The following is a 22,522-nucleotide window of genomic DNA, read 5'->3' on the forward strand; positions in this document are numbered from 1 at the left end:
GCAGGCTCCAGGCTCTGAGCTGTCAGCACAGAGCCCGACACAGGGCTTGAACCCACAAACCATGAGATCATGAACTGAGCCAAAGTCAGAAGCTTAACCGACTGGGCCACCCAGGTGCCCCGATTTTTACTTTATTTACTATTTTATTTTTAAGTAATCTCTCCACCCAACACTGGGCCTGAACTCACAGCCCTGAGATCAAGAGTTGCATGCTTTACCAACTGAGCCAGTCAACCACCCCTATCACTGAGAATCTAAAGCATTGCCACATCGCTTCTGATCTTCTTGCTGCACGCCTGATGTCTTAGTGGTTGATTTTGCTGTGCATCAGGCAGATGAACTTGGGTTCTGTTACACCACCAATTTAATTTTAAATATAGTATTCCAAGCAATTTAGTTATTGTTGATCATGGTTAATATTTATTTATTTATCTTTATTTAAACTTTAGTTAGTTAATATACAGTGCAATTTTGGTTTCAGGAGTAGAATTCAGTGATTCATCACTAACATACGACTCTCAGTGCTCATCACAAGTGGTCTCCTTAGCAAGCAATTTTTAAATTTAAATCCTGTCATATCACTTCCCTGTTAAAAATTATCCAATGCCTTCTCTTTGCGTATTGGTTAAAGTCCAAATCCTTAGAATGACAACAAAGCACTTCTTAATCTAGTCCCTGTCTACCCTTCCAGTTAATCTCCAGCAATGTACCACTGCAAAGCTAACATTCTGGCTTCCTTGAGCAATTTACCTGCTTGGTACAATATCAAATAAACCGCCTTTCTCATTCCTTTGTGTCCAATTCCGTTGTCTGGAATGTCCTTCTCCTAACGCTTACCTAGAGAAAGCCCACTTTGTCATCTTTGAGACCCAGTTCTGTCTTTTTCTCTCAAAAAAAAAAAAAAATCTCTAAATTCCCCAGGCAAACTAAGGGTGCCTTTTTCCTAGTGTTCCCAGAGGTCCCTAGGGGATGCTACTAGAATACTTTTCGAGTTGTATTCTTTATATTTTTCCCCTCTAGACTGTATTCTTTGAAGGTAGGTATCAGTGTCTTATTTATTTTTTAATCTCCTAGTCCCTAGCACCTAGCATTCATAAATATTTGTTAAATGAATGAAAATTTTATGCCTGAATTTAAAAAAATGAAATAAATTTACTAGACTTTATCCTTAAAATGTAAAGGTACCTCAACAGGGCCTACGTGCATGTCTTGCTCTGTGCCTTTCAGAGATGGGTGGAATGAGGCACTGTCCATGAAGATGAGGAAGGAGACTCTAGATTGAGCCAGTTTCACAATATTTGGGATCCTAAGGCCCCTTTTCTTGAACTGGGAAGGAATATAGCAGGGTTTCATTAAAAAAATTTTTTTTTTTACCTGCTTTCACTCATTTACAATTTTTCCTAATCTTAACTACTTTAAGATCATCTAGTCCTCCTCAATAAAAACTAATAATTGCCACCAAATAAATTAAAGATGAGAAAACTAAAAATAAATGTAGAAACTAGAAGAAACTATTAATGAAGATCAAAGTAGGCTGTGTATCTAAATGAACTTCACTGACTGATTTGGGGGACGGGTTAATAAAGATGTTAATAGTAACTCCCTAGGAGCCTTCAGCAGCCTTGCAGAAGTGCAGTGGTAATGAGCCCAATCAGGGTTCACAGATTAGCTGTAGCAAGCAAGGGCTGCCCCAGTCCCAGGACGGGGACTCCATTCACATTAAATTCCAAAAACATGTCACCAAGTTCACAGGTTCTAAGACCACGTCCAGTTAGAAGGGCATACTCCTTGGCAGATTGTTATTAGCTGATCCCCAGTCTAGGGCCTTATTTAATAACCATATCATCATATTTGCCTTTTGATAGCTGGGAGGCAAGGTGGAATACAGCTGTGAGCACCACCTTGAAACCCCATAGGTTTGGATATTCTGGAGCACTCCCTTCCCAGCTAGGTGACCCTAGGGTAAAGTAGAGATGATAACATATCCCCCTTTGATAGGGCTGTTGTGAATCAAAGTAAAATAATGTGAGTAAAGTGCCTAACTCATAGTTAGTGCTCAGTAAGCAGTAGTTATTATTACCCAGAAATAAGGTGAATAATAACTTACATGTACTTCCTTGGCCAAGTGTGTAGAACAAGGATTATTAGAGTCCTAAAGGACATGATTGGAACTAGAATTGCACATTTTCTAACTCTTGATCACTATTTTCATTTAACAAATATGTATTGACTCACTACTATGTGCCAATTAAAGGGCATGTGTTAAATACTAAAAGCACATGAATAAATACTAGAAGTGGTGAAGTTTGTTATGTAGAAAACTTAAGTACTCTTTCTACCACACTAGGCTTTCAGTGAAATCAATAAAGATGATACTGATGCCTTCTGTGATTTAGTAGCTTTTACTAGACACCCATGATGTGGCACACAGACACTAAGGATTCTGCCTGGGAAGAGCCCATGCACAGCAGGCAGGCATCTCACAGTAGTTTAAGTGGGGGCTGCCGAACGGAGCCTTCACAAGAGATGGCCTTAACAGGTGCTCACACTGACTGAGGTAGAAATTTGAAAACTGAGGGTTGGCTTTTAGAAAGTATGAATTCAGGCAAGGTTTAGGCCTAAGCAAGCTAATACAGAAGTCAGTTCTGGCAGTGGGAGGTGCCTAATATCTAGAGGGAAGCCAAGAATTCTAAGGGAGCTAAACATAAAACAGGCATGGCTTCAGTTCTCACACACCTGCATTGACTCTGAACACTGGCAAGTCACTGAACCACTGAATGAACTTCTGTACTGGGTACAACAGAATGGGACTAACTTATTTTGTGCACCTACCAGAAGTTAGGAACCATGGCAGATGAGGTTCAATAATTTCCCTTATTTCTCAGAACCACTCTGCAAAATGAGATAGAGGGATGCAACATGCCCAATAGAAAGGTTTGGTCACAGATTGACTCATCTCCAATCTAGGAAATGCCTCTGGGTGGACCTGGGAGAAAACCTGCCTCATGCATAAAATTGTGCTGTCAGCAGCATGGACCCTTGTAGGCAGTAGGAAGGAGAAGCAGTTATGTGTGTTCTGTGCCTGGTACATGGGCACACTTAAAATGACAGGATTGCTCCCATTTTGCAGATTAGGGAACTTCCTCAAGTGCCCCAGGTAGTAAAAGGTGGAGCTTGGACTTGCTGTTTCATGAGGAGTTGATGTCCATAATTAAAACCTCTCCTATCAGTAATTTTCCCTAGTTCAGCCCGCTGCATTACTCCACGGGCGAACAGCTCATGTGACAAAGTGGATGCCAATGAAGATCTTACATTGTGTTCACAGCAAACACACAAAGACATGCTCAGAACCCTCGGAGACCAAAGCATGGTAGCTCTTTGTCATCCCCAAGGGGACAAGGGTCATTTTAGATTGCAGTTACCATATGTACCATGGTGATGTCAGATGAAGTGAAGCTCTCACACCAGATTTGAGATTTCAGCTCAAACTAAAACATTCCAAGAACGAGGTTAGATTGCTCTAATGTAATGCTATCTGCTGTTGGTATTCCATGCCCGTTATTTCTTGCTTCCACCTGGTGGTCAAAAGTTGAAAAAGCAGGCATCATGAAAATAACTGGGCGTCAGTGGGATCCTTTTGCCTATGGTTTATAGCACATCTGATTCTGGGTCCCTGCAGGGTTTTTAGTCCTGCTTTCCTGCCTTTTGATTTCCACTAAGTTCCTCCAGTGGAAAATCTTTCCATGTGCAGCGTTCTTTCCTGGGGCTGAAAGAACCAGGATAATCCCGGATGCTTCCCTGCAGCTGAGCTCATGTCACAAATCAGGCATGATTTTCAGCAGATATTTCTTTAAAAGTTTGAAGGCCTCAGCAGACTCTATTCCCTTCTCGATGGGAACAGGCATCAAAGAGACAGGAATAAAATGCTTTGCACGCACATCAGGAACTAATTGCCAATTTGGCAAATGCATTGACTAATGTCATGCACTGTTATTTCTAAATCCTCTCCTGTCCTTGACCCCCAGTATCTAGATGTAAACTTGGAACCATTAGTGAAGAAGGATAAAGTCTTCTGGTGCCTCAAATGGAATTGAGAGGGATTTAAACTCAGCGCTTTTGAGTGTAGTGAAATGAACCCAGCAGTACATTAATGCTAGGATTTGAGCTCACACAGCATGAGCGCTTTCAAAACCCGTGTTTAAGGAAGCAAACAGAGCCACGGCAGACCCTTTCAGTGGAGCTAAAGGAGTTGGATGAAACAATCAGTGACACATTAAAAACCACAACTGGGTTGCAATCATGTGGGCACAAAAAAAAGTTTTTCTTTATCACAGGATCTTTGCATCTAATGAGATGGTGACTGGACAACCTCCAGAGGAGTAAGGCCTCCGTTTACTTTCACTGAGAAACGTCTAAATATTTAGTTGGTTCTCCTAAAAGCCTTACATGATTCTGTAGCAAACTGGTCTCTAAGGTATGATCTTATTAGCTCTATATTGCCATTGGAAAATCTATTTAAAGGGAATTTGGAAAAGAAAAGAAGCAAGATATTACCACTCAAAGTATAAATGTTAGCTTTTCTTTTTCTCTTTCAAAATTAACTATTTTTATGCCCTCTAAATACTTAGTTCAGGAACAATACCCTGCCAGCCTTAATTGATTCTAAATGGCTCTCTATTTCTTATATATGCTTTATTCCTATTGATTTTGTTGGATTCGAAGTGCTTGAGGCTCAGAAGGGGAGGGACTCCTGAGTGCATTTGGGGGGAGGCTGGAGGTGAAGCTAAGAGCACCAGGGAACTTTCTAAAATTGTCTATAGGGGTCTACCCTTTAAATTCACACTACTGTCTTGTATGAGCAGATTTTAGCCAAGACCAATAACCAGTTTGCGCTAAGCTTCTGGGATGCTCTCTGCCATAAACCCAGTACATCCCAGAGAGGGCATCAACAGAGGCTTTTTAACCTTTTCAGACTTTCTGATAGTAGAATCCCCTCCAGCATGTCGTTCTTTATTACTGCTTCCTATGGACTCTTATTAAGGATCACCAAAACTTCTCCCCTCCCCCTTGCTGGAGGCCAGCACAGCCCCAGTTCACAGCCAGTTTGATTAATGTGTCTTGGCTAATTGTGTGAAAGATGGCAGGCCTTTAGCAAGTGTGACCAGTTTATTGTTCAGCCAATCACAGGCGCCTCAGTTAGCATGTGAAAAGGGGGTGTTTTGCAGGGGGGGTAAGTGTTCTGGCGGCTGAGTCAAAGGCGGAGCATTTTGGGGGGTCACAGAGCAACACCCACTTCTTTGAGGGGATGTTACTATGCTCTACTAAACCTGTAAACCTCTTACTCAAAGCACTTTTTTCTCCTCCCTCTTTTTTCAAGATCTTTTTTTCCCATGGTGCAAGCGGGCAAGCCACTGGCTACTCTGCAGATGGAGTTCACGTTCCAGGGTTTTTAATATTTCACTTTTATATTTCTGTTAGAGAATGATCCTGCTGAGAGTCTGGGAATCTGTGCTCGTCAGAACCCCCTTACTGACACTTGGATATATTGCTCTGAAAGCTATCCCAGGAGAAAAGATTAAACAAAAAAAAAGCCTACTTTTCAAAGCCTACTTCTCAATCTGCCCACATCAAAATAAGACAACTGGCCCTTTGAAGTAGAGGACACAGAGTTCTCAGCCAGCTTGCTTAAAATGGGGGGGAAGGGGGGGCAGGAGGAAAGGAAGGAAGGAAAGAAGGAAGGAAAGAAAGAGAAAGAGGAAGCGTGGTGTCTAAAATTATATACTCTCTTCCCTTGCCCAGATTTAATCAGGCACAGTCTGAATTGATGATGGCTTAAAACCTACAGTCCTGCTCATCAGTGCCCAAAGAAAACAAGTAAGTGGCCAGAGAAACCTGGTCAGCACCAGGTGTTTTTTTTTAAACCTATGCAAACAGAAACTGTATTGTCCTCCTAGACATAGTCCAGACAAGGTCTGGGAAAGGGTAGAGTAGGCATCGATGGACACTGGATGGTCCTCCCAGGTTCTGAGCTCTTGGCTCTGGCTGAATTCCAAGCTGGGGGCTCTTACTACTACTTGGAATAAAATGGAGAGGACTGGAAATCTCATCCAGAATACTGTTACTGCTCTCCCTGTGGTATTTTTCTGGCTCCAATACCCTCTTCTGTTCTCTTAGTCACTGGAGTTAAAGTGTGTGTAAGTAGTAGTGGCTGTTCAGTGGCAGGGGCGGGGGCGGGATGGTTCAAAGGGTGTTCTCAGTTGATGTAAGGGGATGGTCCCAGAACAAAAATGATAACCCTTTTAAAACACAGTCCCTATGATTGAGTTATCAACAGTCCTGACCCCATGCTCAAGACATGCTGGACTTTTAAGATTTACAAATAAAGAGTTAGACATCTTCATCGTAGCTAAGTTTACAACTCTCTCTTCCTTTCATAAGCTTGGCCTGGCCTATGGCTACACACTGCCCAAACTCATGGAAGCAGGGCTCACAGATGATCACCCCCCACATAAGGAAAGCTGGTGAGACAGTGTAGATGAACGAATACAAACCCAAGTTCTCAGAGATCCAAGAATGAACCTTATCTGTCTGTGTGGACACAACACATAATATAGCGCCTGGCAGATAGCGGTGTGTTCAAAATTTTTTGGCTTATTTGCATTAAATTGAATCCCTACTAGAAAAACAATGCAAAGTATGAACCTTATTGATGTTGGGCCTGGAGAATTCTCTTCATAAATAAAAAATTGCACATTACTTTGAAATGACAGCAAAATGAAAAATGCAACATATTTCTTGCTGTTTTATTGGGACCCAGTTATCTTATTTAGTACAAAATCTGGCAGGGAAGCATTTTGAACAAGTTTCTATCGTTATTGTTCTCACCAAGGCATTCTATGTTTAGGATCACTGCTTATTTGCCTGAGCCACCCTGAAACCCAAATGTTTGAGGTTTGGAGGAATAGCATGTGCTCACCATGGCAGCTTAGTACCAATATCATCTAAATTGTTTTCTATAACCCGTTTGTGGCCCTAAACTTCTGCTTGCATCATGGTAGGAAGCTGAGGGGTTCCATTTTCACCTGCAGAGGAGAGTGGGTAAGGAGCGGTGTAGGCAGGGGGGGGAATAGAACCAGGTTCTCCTAGAAACCATGGCAACTAGAGATAGAACTATTACAGACTGTATCATGGTCTCTACGAGAAGCCTGTTCTTTTTTCTATTTCAGACCAAAAGGAAGAGGCATTATTCCAAGCCTTATGGCCAGAGTGGCATTTTTCTCAGGTGTTAAACTCAAGCAAAATAGTTAGAAATGGTAAACTATTTGTAAATGACCCTGAGGCCATTTTGCAATGCAAATGATATAAGGCAGTTGAATGACTTTACTGTTAGTCTTTCACTTGTGATAGGATGTAAGGACGCAGGTCTGAACCAGACTGACTCTATGATAGGCTTCAAGTTTCCCTCTGACCTTGGAGGCCTAGGTGTCGGTTTCTCAGAATCATTAGACAATAGAAGGGCACACATTGCCCAAGGAAGAAGGAACAACCCTTGTAACACCCAATCAGGAAAGGCCAGCTAACACTTTTGATATTTCTAAGGGCGAGCCTAAAGATAGAAGCTATAGATAATCACCTATTGCTTGAGGCTAGTCACGCCCTATGTGAGGGTCCTGGGCCCACTCTGTGATTGGTCAATACTCTAAATGTTGTGATTGGGTCCCGCCAAAAGTAACAATGTATGGTTAAAGTTACTGCCAATATTGATAGGCAATAGTGATTGGGTCACTGTACCTGTGTCACAATTTCCTGTAACTCCCCTTCCCAAGCCCTTAAAGGCCCTGCCCTGCTTTTGTTCAGGGCTCTCAGCATGGATCCACTGTGCTGGTAAAGTCTGTGAGCCCGAGCTTAGGTCCAGTGAGCCTAAACCCGTAATAAAGCCCTTTGCTTTTGCATGCATGACTCCCTGGCAGTTTCTGGTTTTTGGGGATATTAAAAATCTGGGCATAACAAGGGCTTTCATTACCTGGTCAGTTCAAAATGCCTGATCCCTATGAATAGCTGTTTGAGCATAAGTATTATATGATGGAGAAAAGAAGAAAAAAAATCCCCTGCCTCTTCTTTTGTTAGCCTCCTTTTTTTTTTTTTTTTACAAAAATTTTGTAATGTTTATTTTTATTTTTGAGGCGGGAGGGGCAGAGAGCAAGGGAGACACTGAAGCAGACTCTAGACTCTGAGCTGCCAGCACAGAGCCTGAAATGGGCCTTAAACCCACAAGTGGTGAGGTCATGACCTGAGCTGAAGTTAGACACTTAACTGACTGAACCACCCAGGCGCCCTTGTTATAAATTACTTAATTGCTTTTTTTAATTCCTTAGTTGCTTTTTTATTTTTTATTTTTCTTTTGTTAAATTATTATTTATTGTCCAATTGGCTAACATACAGTGTGTTAAAGTATGCTCTTGGTTTTTGGGGTAGATTCCTGTGGTTCATTGGTTACATATAACACCCAGTGCTCATCCCAATGCCCTCCGCAAGTGCTGTCCTCAAGTGTCTTTCACCCATTTCCCCCTTAACTGCTTTTTAAATCTTCCTACAATTTCTTGCTCTCATGAGATCCTTTTAGGATAATCTCTTACCAAAGTTAGTAATGACACAATTTGGAGAAAGTCCATATTTAGTGATGAGTCACTATAAGAATATAAAAACTAGAAAATCTGACTTGAGCCAAAATCACCCCAATCTTGTCTTTATCTGTACATATCTACCTCCCCTTTAATCCTGCCAGCAAGAGTCCAGCTTTGTTATAGCCATAACTTGCTTCCCCAGCCTCTGATATAATCCTTCATCTTATAGCTCATTGCTTGTCTCCTTCCTTCTTTTTTTTTTTTTTAATTTTTATTTATTTATTTTTGAGACAGAGAGAGACAGAGCATGAGCAGGGAGGGGCAGAGAGAGAGGGAGACACAGAATCGGAAGCAGGCTCCAGGCTCTGAGCTAGCTGTCAGCACAGAGCCCGACGTGGGGCTTGAACCCACAAACATGAGATCATGACCTGAGCTGAAGTCGGAGGCTTAACCAACTGAGCCACTCAGGTGCCCCTGTCTCAACATTCTTGAGTGACTACTGGGTAATCTGATCTCTCTGGCATGGCTTGGGGGCCATTTCCCAAAGACTTCCCTCAAAGGCAACTCTTTTAACACTTCCAAATCCATTCCCAGGAGCCAGTCTTGGAGGACCAAATCAGTAATGAGAATGACCAAGTGTTAGGCCCAGAGACAATAGAGGAACTCTTGTATAAACTAGAAACATCTTACCTGGCCAGGCCTTGGCCTAATGAACCTCTACCTCCCTTCTGTTATATTAGCTTTCTTTTTTATACTTTATGAGATATAATAACCTAGCAAATAAAGTCAATAATAGTCATAGGCTCAAAAATGAGACCATCTTTTGAATTCTTTTGAGCCATTAGATATTTGGAAATGGATGTGCAATCCACAGCAATAGTCATTCCAAATTCTTATGCAGCTTGCTACTTGTGTTGTATAGAGTTGGAGAACCTCAACTACTATTTCAGTGTTCTTCTCATAAAAGAATCAGGAAATATAGGAATCTAAAAATTCATCTAGACCCATCTTTACTGTTGAGTTAACAATAAAAGAAGGCCACCCTATCTGTGTGGCAAATGCCTTCACATTGCTAATTCTCAGAGCATTCCAGAAGCTCAAATCAATATTACCTGGATTGTAGTTAGGTAGCTTGGAAACTCCAGGCCAGGTATCCTCTGTAGGGACTCCTAACACCTATATAAAGCCAAAGAAAGACAAAGAAAGATGAGGCAGGAGACATGAAAGATCAAAGGGGAATAGGGAAAAATTTGTTACATATGTCACATTATGCCAGCTGACACGTAAGAAAGAAACTTGAGTGTCCAACATTTGCAGTTTTGTGGGCAAAACTGTAGTGTATTTTTAAGGTCTTGTGATGGTCAATTTGATGCCCAACTTAACTGGGCAAAGATAGATAGCTAGTAAAATATTATTTTGGGGTATGTCTAATGAGGGTGTTTGTGGAAGAAATTAATATTTGAATCAGCAGAGTAAAGAGTAAAGAAATATGCCATCAGAGTAAAGAAATATGCCCTCTCCAATGTGAGCAGGCATCACCCAATTGGTTGAAGGCCCATATAAAAAGGCAGAGGCAGGGCAAATTCTGTTTTCTTGAGCTAGGGCATCCATTTCTCCTGTGCTCAGACATTTGAGCTACTGGTTCTCTGACCTTCAGACTCGGACTTACACCAGCAGCCCCTCAGTTCTTAGTCCTTTGGTGTCAGACTGAATTACACCACCAGCTTTCCTGGGTCTCCAGCTTGTAGATGGCATATCTCAGGCATAATCACATTCACTGATTCCCATAATAAATCTCCTTTTATGTATCTCTATACATCCCATTGGTGCTGTTTCTTGGGAGAATATGAATACAGGTCCTGAGCCTGTGTCTTCACTAACTCCCTTGTTCTTATTCTGAGGCAGATTATACAGCCTTGCTTAAAGTCATATTCTCATCACTGTCTATTGAGTGGTCACCATATAGCAGGATGCTAATTTGGGAGTTGGGAATATAAAGAGGCAGGAGTGACTGTCCTTTTGCCTTACATTAGATGAAAAAAATACCCCCCCCCCATCCCGGCCCCATAACAACAAAATACACTTAGCCTGAATGATGCCTCAGCATGAACGTTCGGCTGTTTCCCAATGTGCTCAAATTAAAAAAGATTCAGATTACTGACCTTTAGGCAGTGGAATGTTGGCTAAAAATGATCCCAAACCTAACTCTAGTTCTTTCTACCAAATTCATCTCATCTTGTTTTCTTGGTGGCTTGGAATATGGTATTTGACTTTTAACTGGTGGGTTGTAAAAGTAACATCACTTGAAAAAGAGCTCACTTATGCTTTGGATTACCAAATTGAAGCTCTAGTTTGTAATTAATATGAAAATAAAAGTCTTTCGGAGTACAAAGTCAAACAAAACACTTCGGATTTTGGTTAGTGCTTTTACTGTGAGTTCTTTTGTGGGCATTATTTTACCACTCTCTTACCTTAACCTTAAAAGCCCAATATCAGTTACAACTAAGAGCTAAAATAACATCATTTCTGCAAAATATTAGCGAAGTACCAGTAGCTTTGACTACCCAACATACCTCTCCTTGGAAGCATATCTCAGCATAACTCTTTTTAGAAACATCTTTCATAGAAAGAATCTAATAAATCCATTTGTAAAATGCAAGATACAGATATCAGCCCAATTGTTATGGCAGGAAGTCAACTGCCCAACAATGACTAATAATAATCAATGAAGAATCCAGAATCTTAATGTCTACCAGCTTGCTGACTAGGACTCTGGCTGAGAGGTACATTTTATGGTGCCAGCTAAGACTGTCCTCAAACAAAAGACACTGAAGTGCTATTTTCTCTCATACAATAAAAAAATCATGCCACCCAGGAAAATCTTTCTTTGATCCATTCCCTAAACAAACTGAAAAGCTACTGAGAGGATTATAGGCTTTTCCTATCAACCACTCTGAGCCCGAGGGAACACTAAGAATCCTGGAATCCATTTTGAAAAATCAACTGGACTAATTCTTCTTTTGTGGGAGAGGGCCAGAGAATGGGAAGCTGGTTCTTCTTTTTTAACCTACCATCTTATATATTTGCACAGATGTGCATGTAAACAAGTGATTCACAGGCACCCACACTGGTGGCTGGCAAAGCACAATGAAAAGAATGCAAAGACAATGAAGAAAAAGCAACAAAGGCAATCAATAGTGACCACAACCATATTTTCTCTAAAGTGACAGTTACTAGAATTATTGGTTACTTTATATTATGTTTAATTAAAGCCAACAGAGTGGATACCAAACAGTTTTTATTATTTTAGTAGAAACTTTAAGCTTGAGAATTTTTGAAGTTTAAAAATTCAGTCTCCTTCATTTGGAAATTTGATGCTCGGTTTCTATTTGAAAGTTATTGAATTTGTTTTCACTTGAGAAGATTACTAAATCTCCACTTCCCTGTCTGTGAAACTGAAAACCAACAATTGTTGACTTATTCCCTCCCAGAAGGCTCTTAAAAGGCAGCCAGTGAGTGCTATGTTTGAAATCATAGTGGGCTGCACGGGGCTGTTTTTTGCCTTTGTTGGAATGGAAACTGAAGGCATTTTGATTAGTGAACTTAAAGTCTGCATAGTTTATTTTATTCTGATTTTAGAACTGCATCTGGCATTATTTGCAAAAAACACGTGTTGTAAGAATTAGATTTCTAAAAGGTTGATTAGAAAGAGGTGACAGCTACTCAGATGAACACATACACACACACACACACACACACACACACATTTTAGAAAGATGGCAAAATAAAGATTCAGGATTTCTTATTATGTTTTCATTCCTAAGAGTGAGAGTGAGATCTCAGCACAAATGTAAAAGATATTGTGGTTAAAGTTAGGAGAGTGGAACAGACCCATTGCTTTCACTTTTTGTTTGTTTGTTTATTTATTTATTTATTTTTTGGAGAGAGCATGAGCAGGGGAAAGGAGCACAGAGAGAGAGAATGCTAATCAGGCTCCATGCTCAGTGTAGAGCCCAATGCTGGGCTCAATCCTATGATCCTGGGATCATGACCTGAGCCAAAAATCAAGAGTCAGATGCTCAAATGACTGAGCCACCCGGGCACCCCGAACCTATTGTTTTCAAAGAGCCAACTCCTACGTCAAATCATGAAACCTGAAAGAGCTTTCCAATTTTCATCCATGTAGACCACGCTTGTAAAGTTTATATTTTTAACTTGCTTGAACTGTCGTAGTATATAGGACAACACACTGCTGAATGTTCTCGATTTGTCCTCAGAGCATGCAACGGTGACTGTGATAACAGAACGGTTTTCTGTACCTCAAAATTGTAAAGCAGTTCAAGAGGAGACAAATTTCCTCACTTACACACAAAACCCCCACTCTGGCAATATCTCTCAAGAAACTCATCAGAGGGTGTTAGCAAGAATGCTTCAGATGCCTGCTTGAAGCAAGCAAACTTGAAAGGGAGCAGGATCTGGGATTACAACAGTGTAGTTTAAAGCACTTTTACAACATGGATGAAACTTTAGAATATAAGTGAAATATGGGGTGCCTACGTGGCTCAGTTAGCTAAGTATCCAACTTTGGCTCAGGTCATGATCTCACGAGTTGTGAGTTCCAGGCCTGCACTGGGCTCTCTACTGTCAGTGTAGAGCCTGCTTCGGTTCCTGCCTTCCTCTCTCTCTGTCCCTCCCTAGCTCGTACTTTCTCTCGGTCTCAAAAATAAATTTTAAACAAACAAACAAACAAACAAATAAACCAAAGTGGAATAAGCCAGGCAAATACTGTATGATTCCACTAATATGAGATACCCAGGATAGGCAAATTCGTAGAGACAGCAAGTTGCAGAGAGCTCAACAGGGCCTCGAAGGAAGGAAGACGGGGAATTAACATTTAATGGGTACAGAACTTTTGTTTCAGGTATAAAAACACTTGTGGAACTGGGTGGTGGTGATGCCTGCACGTGGTGAATGTACTTGATGAATCATATACCTAAAAATGGTTAGAGAGTAAATTTTATGTATATTTTACCACAATGACAAAAAAACCACCACCAAAAAAAAAAAAACCAACCACATATGGATGACTCTATTATGTGGCATATAAGCTACAAGAGACAACAGAATGAAGTGCATCACGGTGCAAATGAGGTCAGGATAAGGAAAGAAATGGAACCACACCCAAAAAGCACCTCACACCTTAGGAAGTAGGTTTTGGAAGAGCACAATAAATAGTATACTTCTCTCACACTAATACTGTGAGCCTTTGTAGTATCAGGGTTCTGTGGATATTTAGCATCTCATCTTCTGTTGACAAGGACACAGGGCCAAATATATGGTAGGATTAGAGCTGAGAGTGGCAAGGCAGGGATGTGCCTAAGGAGCCACGGCAGTAATTGTCCTGAGAAGTTGAGAAAATAGTGAGAGTGAGGCGGTGGACTCCGGGGCTGCTACAGGACAAGAGGGGGTTCCTGACCACATCTTCATGCCCCAGGTCTATACCTGTGGCAAATTCCACAGTTTCCCCAGCCTTCATATGCGGCTTAATACCTCAAAGCAGATGGACTACTTCACTGTCACAAAAGCGAACTTGGTTCAAAGTTCGAATTGCAGATATTTCTTCTTCCTAAGAGGAATTCTTCTCTTACCTCCCAGATCTTCTCCAGCTGTTCAAGGATGTTGGAAACCCCAGGAAACAAAGGTTGACCCTGGAACATTTCAATAAAGATGCAGCCTGCACCCCTAGCAAAGGAAATAGGAGTTAGTGTGATACTTTTAAGGAAACCGTACATGCAAAACTGAACTACCAGTATTTCTCCACACAGTAAATATTTTGGAGAATTAAATAGAGGACATATGCTATTAAAAGTCTTGGGAAAGAGAAAAAAAGAAACATAACCACAGCCTGCAGCTTTTTGTTAAAATGATGTGCAACCAGCATTTAGGAACACAGTACAGATAAGAAACATTTCAACTTTCAAGATCATTACCCATTTTATGAGAAGGGGAAAGTACCAAATCTCCACATTGACTACTCTCTTGCACAGAATCTAAAATGCTATCTTTGGGGGCGCCTGGGTGGCTCAGTTGGTTAAGTGTCTAACTTCAGCTCAGGTCATGATCTCGCGGTTTGTGGGTTCAAGCCCTGCATGGGGTTCTGTGATGACAGCTCAGAGCCTGGAGCCTGTTTTGGATTCTGCGTCCCTCTCTCTCTGCCCCTCCCCTGCTTGTGCTCTGTCTCAAAAATAAATAAACATTAAAAAAATTTTTTTAATGCTTTGTAAGAGGCACCATTAGTATAGGTGTTAAGAAAAAAAAAAAACCCTGCAGGTTGAACCATGATACAATCAGAATGTTTTCCTCCTATTGCAAAGGCTATTATAAACTTAATTAGAGAGATTATTTTACCATATATCACACTTGTACATGCAAAAAATGGAACAGTAAGTAAAATAAATTGATTTGGGCACTCCTGAAACTTTTTTATATTCAGCATTTGACTCATACTCTTTGATGTCTGTTTTTATCCATGGGATCATTCTCTATATCAGGAGTTTGATGATGCAGCATTTCTTAAAATAATCCATAAGAAAACTAAGAGTCATTGGTTCTGGGCTCCTAAACTGACCTTGCAATTACATCATTAACCTACTTTTGACTCCTTCTTAAAGAATGTTGCTAAACACGTTTGATTTGCTCCCGCTCCCTTTAACGGTTCCTAGTTAAAAAGAAGGAGGGGGGATGCTCTCCCATCTGCAAGACTTTCTTCCAAGTCACTGACCCCCATTCTGCAACTTTTGAGGCTGGCATTTGACGTTCACACATGTGTAATGGTAGCCGCGGTCATAACTGAGCCTGGCTGACAGCTTCCGTAAGGCATTACTGATTCTAAGGTACATCCTGATTTAGCAGAAAGTGTGGATCTCAAAATAGATGAAATAGGGTAAAATATAAAATTTAGTTCCTATGTAGTCAAACTAGAGGGTAATTCCTAAGGGAGAGTAAGGGGTGAGATTTATTTTGCTAATGATACACACTTTTATTCATATAAGTCTTTTGAGAGATAAAAATGGTTCAGGTGACTGATTACAGTGATTATCCTCAGGGTCCTGGCCTTCGACTCCAAATCCCTTTTACTATAACACATAACCTTGCACACTCCCTTAATCACCTTAACATTTTTTGTGTGGCATGATAAAGAAGGACAGTTAAGTAAAACATTTTATTACACATCATCATATTATTAAAAATTTATTATCAGGTTCATTTAAAATATGGCCTTTAATATTATTCACATGTATTTATTACGTATGATAAATTTTTATTTTTTCCATCTGATGGCAGACACATGCTACTTAATTTAGTTTAAATTGATTGTGTTGGAGAAGGCAGATTTCTTGGTAAACAATTTTTAGAATAATTTTTATCTCGTGTCTGGTTTGAGGACGGAATTTATATTAAAAAGAAAATTGAAATGTCATTGTATTCTATCACGTCAAAAAAGACAAAAACTGTTTCCATGACCTAATATTTGGTTTACATTAAAATAATCAACTGGCTAGGGGCACCTGCGTGGCTCACTCTGTTAAGCATCCAACTTCAGTTCAGGTCATAAACTCACAGTTTGTGAGTTTAATCCCCACGTTGGGCTCTGTGCTGACAGCTCAGGGCCTGGAGCCTGCTTCAGATTCTATATCTCCCCCTCTCTCTGACCTTCCCCTGCTTGTGCAGTCTCTCTCTCTCAAAAATAAATTTAAAAATAATTAAAAACAAAACCTTTCTAACCTAACAAATATATAGTCTAAGGCTACTTATTCATATTTTTAAAATGAGAGAGAGAGAGTGAGCACACACATGTGGGTGACCATGTGCCTACTTAGGACACTTGTAAGACAAAATTCCTAAATCAATTATATTTTAGTACCTGGAATATTCATAAGTACCATAAATATCAGTGCATTGGTAAGAAAATGAATCTGTGCACCTTAAGTTTGAAGAACAGACGATGATTTCTAGGTGTAAACATTGTTCTTTAAAAACTATACATCATCCTATTTTTTTCAGTTGTTTTTCAGAGCTATTGTATTATTAAATTTGCTTTGTAAACAAGTTGTGGGATTATCATCTATTTTGTTCACTCCTTGTCTAGCCTTAAGCAAACCTTTAAAATATTCTGAACATTTAGGTTCAGAAAGAAACCAGTTCTTATTTCCTTTTTCTCCTCTGTTTTGTTCTTAAATCTTCATTCCTGTGGCTCTTCTTACCTCTTCTTACCCTTCTTCCTATCTTTAGGCTTCTCAGAGGATTTCTGCTCTGGGGAGACACACTCAGGGCAGCCCATGTAGATGAAGGGGAACTTCCTACACTTGGAAAAAGACTTGATGGTATCAACCAGTGAATCTTTCCAGAAAGGAGAGATACACTGGGTCATTTTATTGCTCTCACTGTGGTTCTTCATGCAAGTTAGAGGAAACAGTCTCCAGGTTTTCTGCTTTTTCTGGCTCTCTTCCTAACCTTTTCTCTATTCTGAGCATGAACAAATTCTTCCATAAGAGAGGAAAAGATTCTTCAAATTCCTTAGGCAGTCTCTGGGGAAATCAACCATCTCAGGAGTTTTAGGTTTTTCAGAGGTGTAAGGAGCATACAAAAATGTTGTTGGGAGAAATGAATCAGTATTTCATTTTTCACTGTCGAAATTAGTTCAGAATAACATAATGTATGACAGTGACATGACATTTCCATTTGCTTTTCTCTGGGCCACTCTTTATATTTGGAAGTTTGCAGCAGGAAGTCTGCAATCTTTCAGGCAGGAACAACTTTTCATAGTCCTAAGCGAGCAGCTGCCTGAAGTCAGTTTGGAATAGAACACTTTGTATGCCAAAATAAATCTTTCTTTAAAATCAGTTTACCATAACATGGTTGAACCTTGAAAACATTATACTAAGTGAAATAAACCAGACACAGAAGGAGAATATTGTATGATTGCACTTATATAAGATACCTACAAGAGTCAGATTCACGGAGACAGAAAGTAGAATAGTGGTTCCCAGGGGCTGGGGGGAGTGGGTAATAGGAAGTCTTTGTTTAATGGGTACAGAGTTTTAGATTAGGATGATGAAAAGTTTTCGAGGTGGATAATAGCAACGGTTACACAACAATGTGAATGTACTCAAGCCACTGAATTGTACATTTAAAAATGGTTAAAATGGTAAATTTTGTTATATGTATTTTAACAAAATACAAAAAAGTAAAAACAGAATAGTGTAATTATCCAAAAACATTGTTTTCTCACCAAAATTGCTGATAGAATCTTTTGAGGTCTGAAAAAGTGAAAGAAAGAAAGAAGAGGGGCGCCTGAGTGGCTCAGTCGGTTAAGTGTCTGACTTCAGCTCAGGTCATGATCTCACAGCTCATTAGTTCGAGCCCCACATCGGGCTCTGTGCTGACAGCTCAGAGCCTGGAGCCTCCTTCCGATTCTGTGTCTCCCTCTCTCTCTGCCCTTCTCCTACTTGCAGTCTCTCTTTCAAAAAAAAAAAAAAAAACCTAAAAAAAAAAGAAAGAAGAGACAACGTTGGGAGACTAGAGAGCACTGGTTGTAAGGGTTAGGAATAACCAATGTGTCCTACTTGTATATTTTCCATAATCTAACTGTTTGCTCTGGGCCCCCCACTGACGCTGCTGACACCAGGGCTCACTGAATAAAAGGCTCTGGCACTCCATGTTATAATTAGTTTCTTTAAGACAAAGTCTCTAATGCTCACCCACTGTCATCTGCCTCCAAAAATGCACTCAGTTTATATCCTATGGGGTTTTGTGACCTAGCACAATAGGATTTTTCCTCCTTTTCTTCCTTTGTCAATTGGAAATCTCCCTACTCACTTCCCCCTTCACCACTCTAAGAAGAACAAAAAAAATGGGGGAAGAGGAATCTCAATGTAAACACTCAATATCTAACAATTATGTAGAAGTGAACAAGTAGCAGTAAACTCAGTGGAAGATGTCTATTGTTCTATTTTTATATTACTTTTTGAGTTTTACTGGGCACAAAATAATAATAATGGAATGAATAAGAGTAATGACAATAATTTAAACTACAATTGAATTTCTACTTTGTGTTATTATTATTCATGGTTAAATTCATGAAACATTTGTCAATGAAATATTGAGAACATGCATTTTTGTATATGCAGTAAAAAGGTAAGGGATATGTAGCTTAAGACAGACTTAGAGGCAACAACTGGGTGGCTCAGTCAGTTAAGTGACTGACTCTTAATTTCAGCTCAGGTCATGATCTCACAGTTGTGAGTTTGAGCCTTGGGTTGGCCTCTGTACTGATGATACAGAGTTTGCTTGGGATTCTCTCTCTACCTCTCTCTGCCCCTCCCCTGTTCTCTCTCTCTCTCAAAATAAATAAACATTCTTTTAAAAAAGACAGACTTAAAGAACTGTTGGGTGAACTGAGGCAATTATCTAGGATGCAGCACAGAAAGTTAAGGAGACAAGAAATATGAAAGAGAGAATAAGAGCTGTGGATAATAGAAAGACATGTTCTGATAGTCTTTTATTAGAGTTTCAGAAAGAGAGAAGGGAAGAGAGGCAACCTTCAAAGAGGAAATGACCAACTAAAGATACTGTTCATAACCAGAGGAAGCATAATATACACCAAGCAGTGTAAGTAAAAAGAAACCCACACCACACACCTTAAAGTGAAAACTCTATAATAATAAAGGCAAAAAGAAATTCTTTAAAACATCAGAATAAAATGAGAGATCACCTATAAAAGAAAGACAGTAAGTCTAAAAGCAAACTTTTCCACAATTAGGCGAAAAGCAAACTTCACAACAGCAACGATGGAAGACATATAGGGGATGATATCCTCAAAGTTCTGAGACAAAATAAGCATCAATCTAGAACTACATCCCTAGCAAGTCTACTTGTAACAATGAGAGTTTATCTTAAGACACAAAAACAGATTTGCCACTGATTAGCCTATATTAAAGAAAACTCTAAAAGATTTACTTCAAAAGGAAGGAAAATTATGGGAATGCAATCTGCTACAGCCACTCTGGAAAACCATAGGGAGGTTCCTCAAAAAATTAAAAATAGAACTACCCTACGACCCAGCAATTGCACGACTAGGTATTTATCTAAAGGTTACAAGAGTGCTGATTCAAAGGGGCACGTGCACCCCAATGTTTACAGCAGCGCTATTGACAGTAGTCAAAATATGGAGAAAGCCCAAATGTCCAATGTCCAATGACTGACGAATGGGTAAAGAAGATGTGGTATATTGTGATATATATACATACACACACACACACAATGTATATATGTGTGTGTGTGTGTGTGTGTGTGTGTGTGTGTATACACAATGGAATATTAATCAACAATCGAAAAGAATGAAATCTTGCCATGTTCAACAACATGGATTGAACAAGAGTGTATTATGCTAAGTAAAGTAAGTCACGGAAAGAGAAATATCATATGACTTCACTTACATGTGGAATTTAAGATATAAAACAGATTAACATAAATAAAGGCAAGCAAAGCTAATGTAAAACAGGGAGGGAGACAAACCATAAGTGACCCTTAGATACAGAGAACAAACAGGATTTCTGGAAGGATTTTGGGGGATGGGCTAAATGGGCAAGGGGCATTAAAGAGACACTTGCTGGGATGAGCACTTGGTGTTATTTGTAAGTGATGACACTAAATTCTATTCCTGAAATCATCATTACACCGAATGTTAACTAACTTGGATATAAGTTAAAAAATAATAAAAATTAAAAAATAAAGTGAGTTTAAAAATGAAATTAAAAAAAGAAAATTATTCCGAAAGTAAGAATTTTTAAAAAGAGTTTATTTTTTATTTTATTATTATTATTTTTTAAATTTATTTTTGGGAGAGAGAGACAGTGCAAGCAGGGGAGGGTCAGAGAGAGAGGGAGATACAGAATATGAAGCAGGCTCCAGGCTCTGAGCTAGCTGTCAGCACAGAGCCTGACAAAGGGCTCAAACCCACGAATCGTGAGATCATGACCTGAGCCAAAGCCAGATGCTTAACTGACTGAGCCACTCAGGCACCCCAAAGATTTTATTTTTAAGTAATCTGTATATCCAGTTGGGGACTCGAACCCACAACCCTGAGATCAAGAGTTGCATGTTCCCCCAACTGAGCCAGCGAGGAACCCTCCAAAAGTAAGATCTAAAGTGCATGAAGGAATAATGAAGAGTTTTAAATTTATTTGCACTTAATGAAAATAGCTTTAAAGTACATAAAGCAGAAATGAACAGAATTATGACAAATCAAAAATACAGTGAACAATTTCAACACACCTTTGATAAGTGAAATAGACAAAAACAATATAAAGAAGATTTTGATAATGCAACTAACCTTGAATTTTTGAACATATGTAAAAATGTGTTCCCAACAATTTAGAAATCTACATTCTTCTCAAACACATGTGAAATATTCGCAAACACTGATTACATACTAGGTTAGTGCTACTTATACTATTTCTGGTGAAACATTTTTTTTCTCAATTTTGGGGGTGACTTTCAATTTTGAAATAATTTTAAACTTAAAAAAAGTTGCAAGCATAGTAGAATGAACTCTTTTCAAGCAGATTCACTGATTGCCAATGTTTTTCCTTTCATTTTTTTTCTCTAGTTTTCCTGAAGCAGTAGAGAGTAAGTTATAGACCATAATCCTTCGCCCTTAAATACTTTGTATTTTCTAAGAACAAAAACATCCTCTTACATAACAACAGTGCAATATCAAAATCAGGAAATTTAACATTGACCCAATATGACTATCTAATCCACAGTCCATATTTAAATTTCACCTATGGTCTGAGTCCTGTTCTTTAGCTCCATTTCCTCCAGGATCCAACATATTGCATTTGTTGGCATATCCCTTTAGTTTCTTTAATCTGGAACAATTCCTTAGTCTTTCTTTGCCTTTTAAATCCTTGACCTAATAAGGGGGATCAAGATATGTCACCCCAAAATATGCTACCCCAACATATGCCACTCTGGTATAAAGATTATACTGAGCTGAAGGCAACTGAGTAAAAGCAAACATAGGATGAGCCTTCCTTCTCCCTCTATCTGCCTGAAAGTGGGGCATAAATTCCCCCGTGAGGATTTTTATCCCACAATTTACTGCCCCTAGAGTCCAGAAACCCCTTTCTTTTGTCTTATCACTTCCTACAAATTTATCATTCTTTGTCAGAATGGCATAAAAGCCTCCGAGCCTAGCTGCTGCTTTGGGTGTTTTCTCTTCCTTCTACAGAGCCCCCTCCCCCACGCCACGTAACACTTTTAACATCAAATAAAATTTATATGCTTGTCTCCCATTAATCTGTTGTCAGTTTGCAGGTTCATCCACAGACTCTAAGAGGACAGAGGGAAATTTTCCCTCTCCTACAACCCTTTAAAAGAGTACAGGCCACTTATGCTGCCAAATGTCCCTCAAATGGAGTTTATCTGATGTTTCCTCATCATTTGATTCAGGCTGTGATTTTTTTGCAGAAAAACCACATCATAAGTAATATTGTATCCTTCTCGGTGCCTCATAGTAGGAGGCCCATGGTGTCAGCCATGCTATTATTGATAATATTAACTCTAATCACTTGGTGAAAGTGGTGTCTGCCAAGTGGTTTTTTTCCTATAAAGTTACTATTTTTTCCCTTTGTAACTGGTAAGTAATTTGTGGAGAAGTAGTTTGAGACTATGAATATTTTTTATTCCTCATCAAACTTTCTGTTCTAGTGTAGCATTGTTAATTCTTGTTTGAACCAATCACTACCATTTTGCAAAATAGTGATTTTCTAAGTCCATTATTTCTTCTCCAATTATTAGTTGCCATTCTACTATAAAGAGATGCTTCCTTTCTT

At 39.5% G+C, this 22,522-nt stretch overlaps 1 protein-coding gene across 2 annotated transcripts in view; it reads right to left on the reverse strand.

Moving 5' to 3' along the window:
- The window catches only part of CDK15 (cyclin dependent kinase 15), a 79,342-nt gene that overhangs the window by 25,001 nt on the left and 31,819 nt on the right, over positions 1-22,522 (reverse strand). For both annotated transcript variants that reach the window (XM_029932951.1, XM_029932950.1), the window contains exons 9-10: positions 14,273-14,366; positions 9,737-9,800 (exon numbers count right to left, since the gene is read on the reverse strand). In XM_029932951.1, coding sequence (XP_029788811.1) covers positions 9,737-9,800; positions 14,273-14,366 — 158 coding nt within the window. The remainder of the gene's footprint in view (positions 1-9,736; positions 9,801-14,272; positions 14,367-22,522) is intronic.

Source organism: Suricata suricatta, chromosome 3 (genome assembly GCF_006229205.1).
Source record: "Suricata suricatta isolate VVHF042 chromosome 3, meerkat_22Aug2017_6uvM2_HiC, whole genome shotgun sequence".
Taxonomy (NCBI): Eukaryota; Metazoa; Chordata; class Mammalia; order Carnivora; family Herpestidae; genus Suricata; species Suricata suricatta.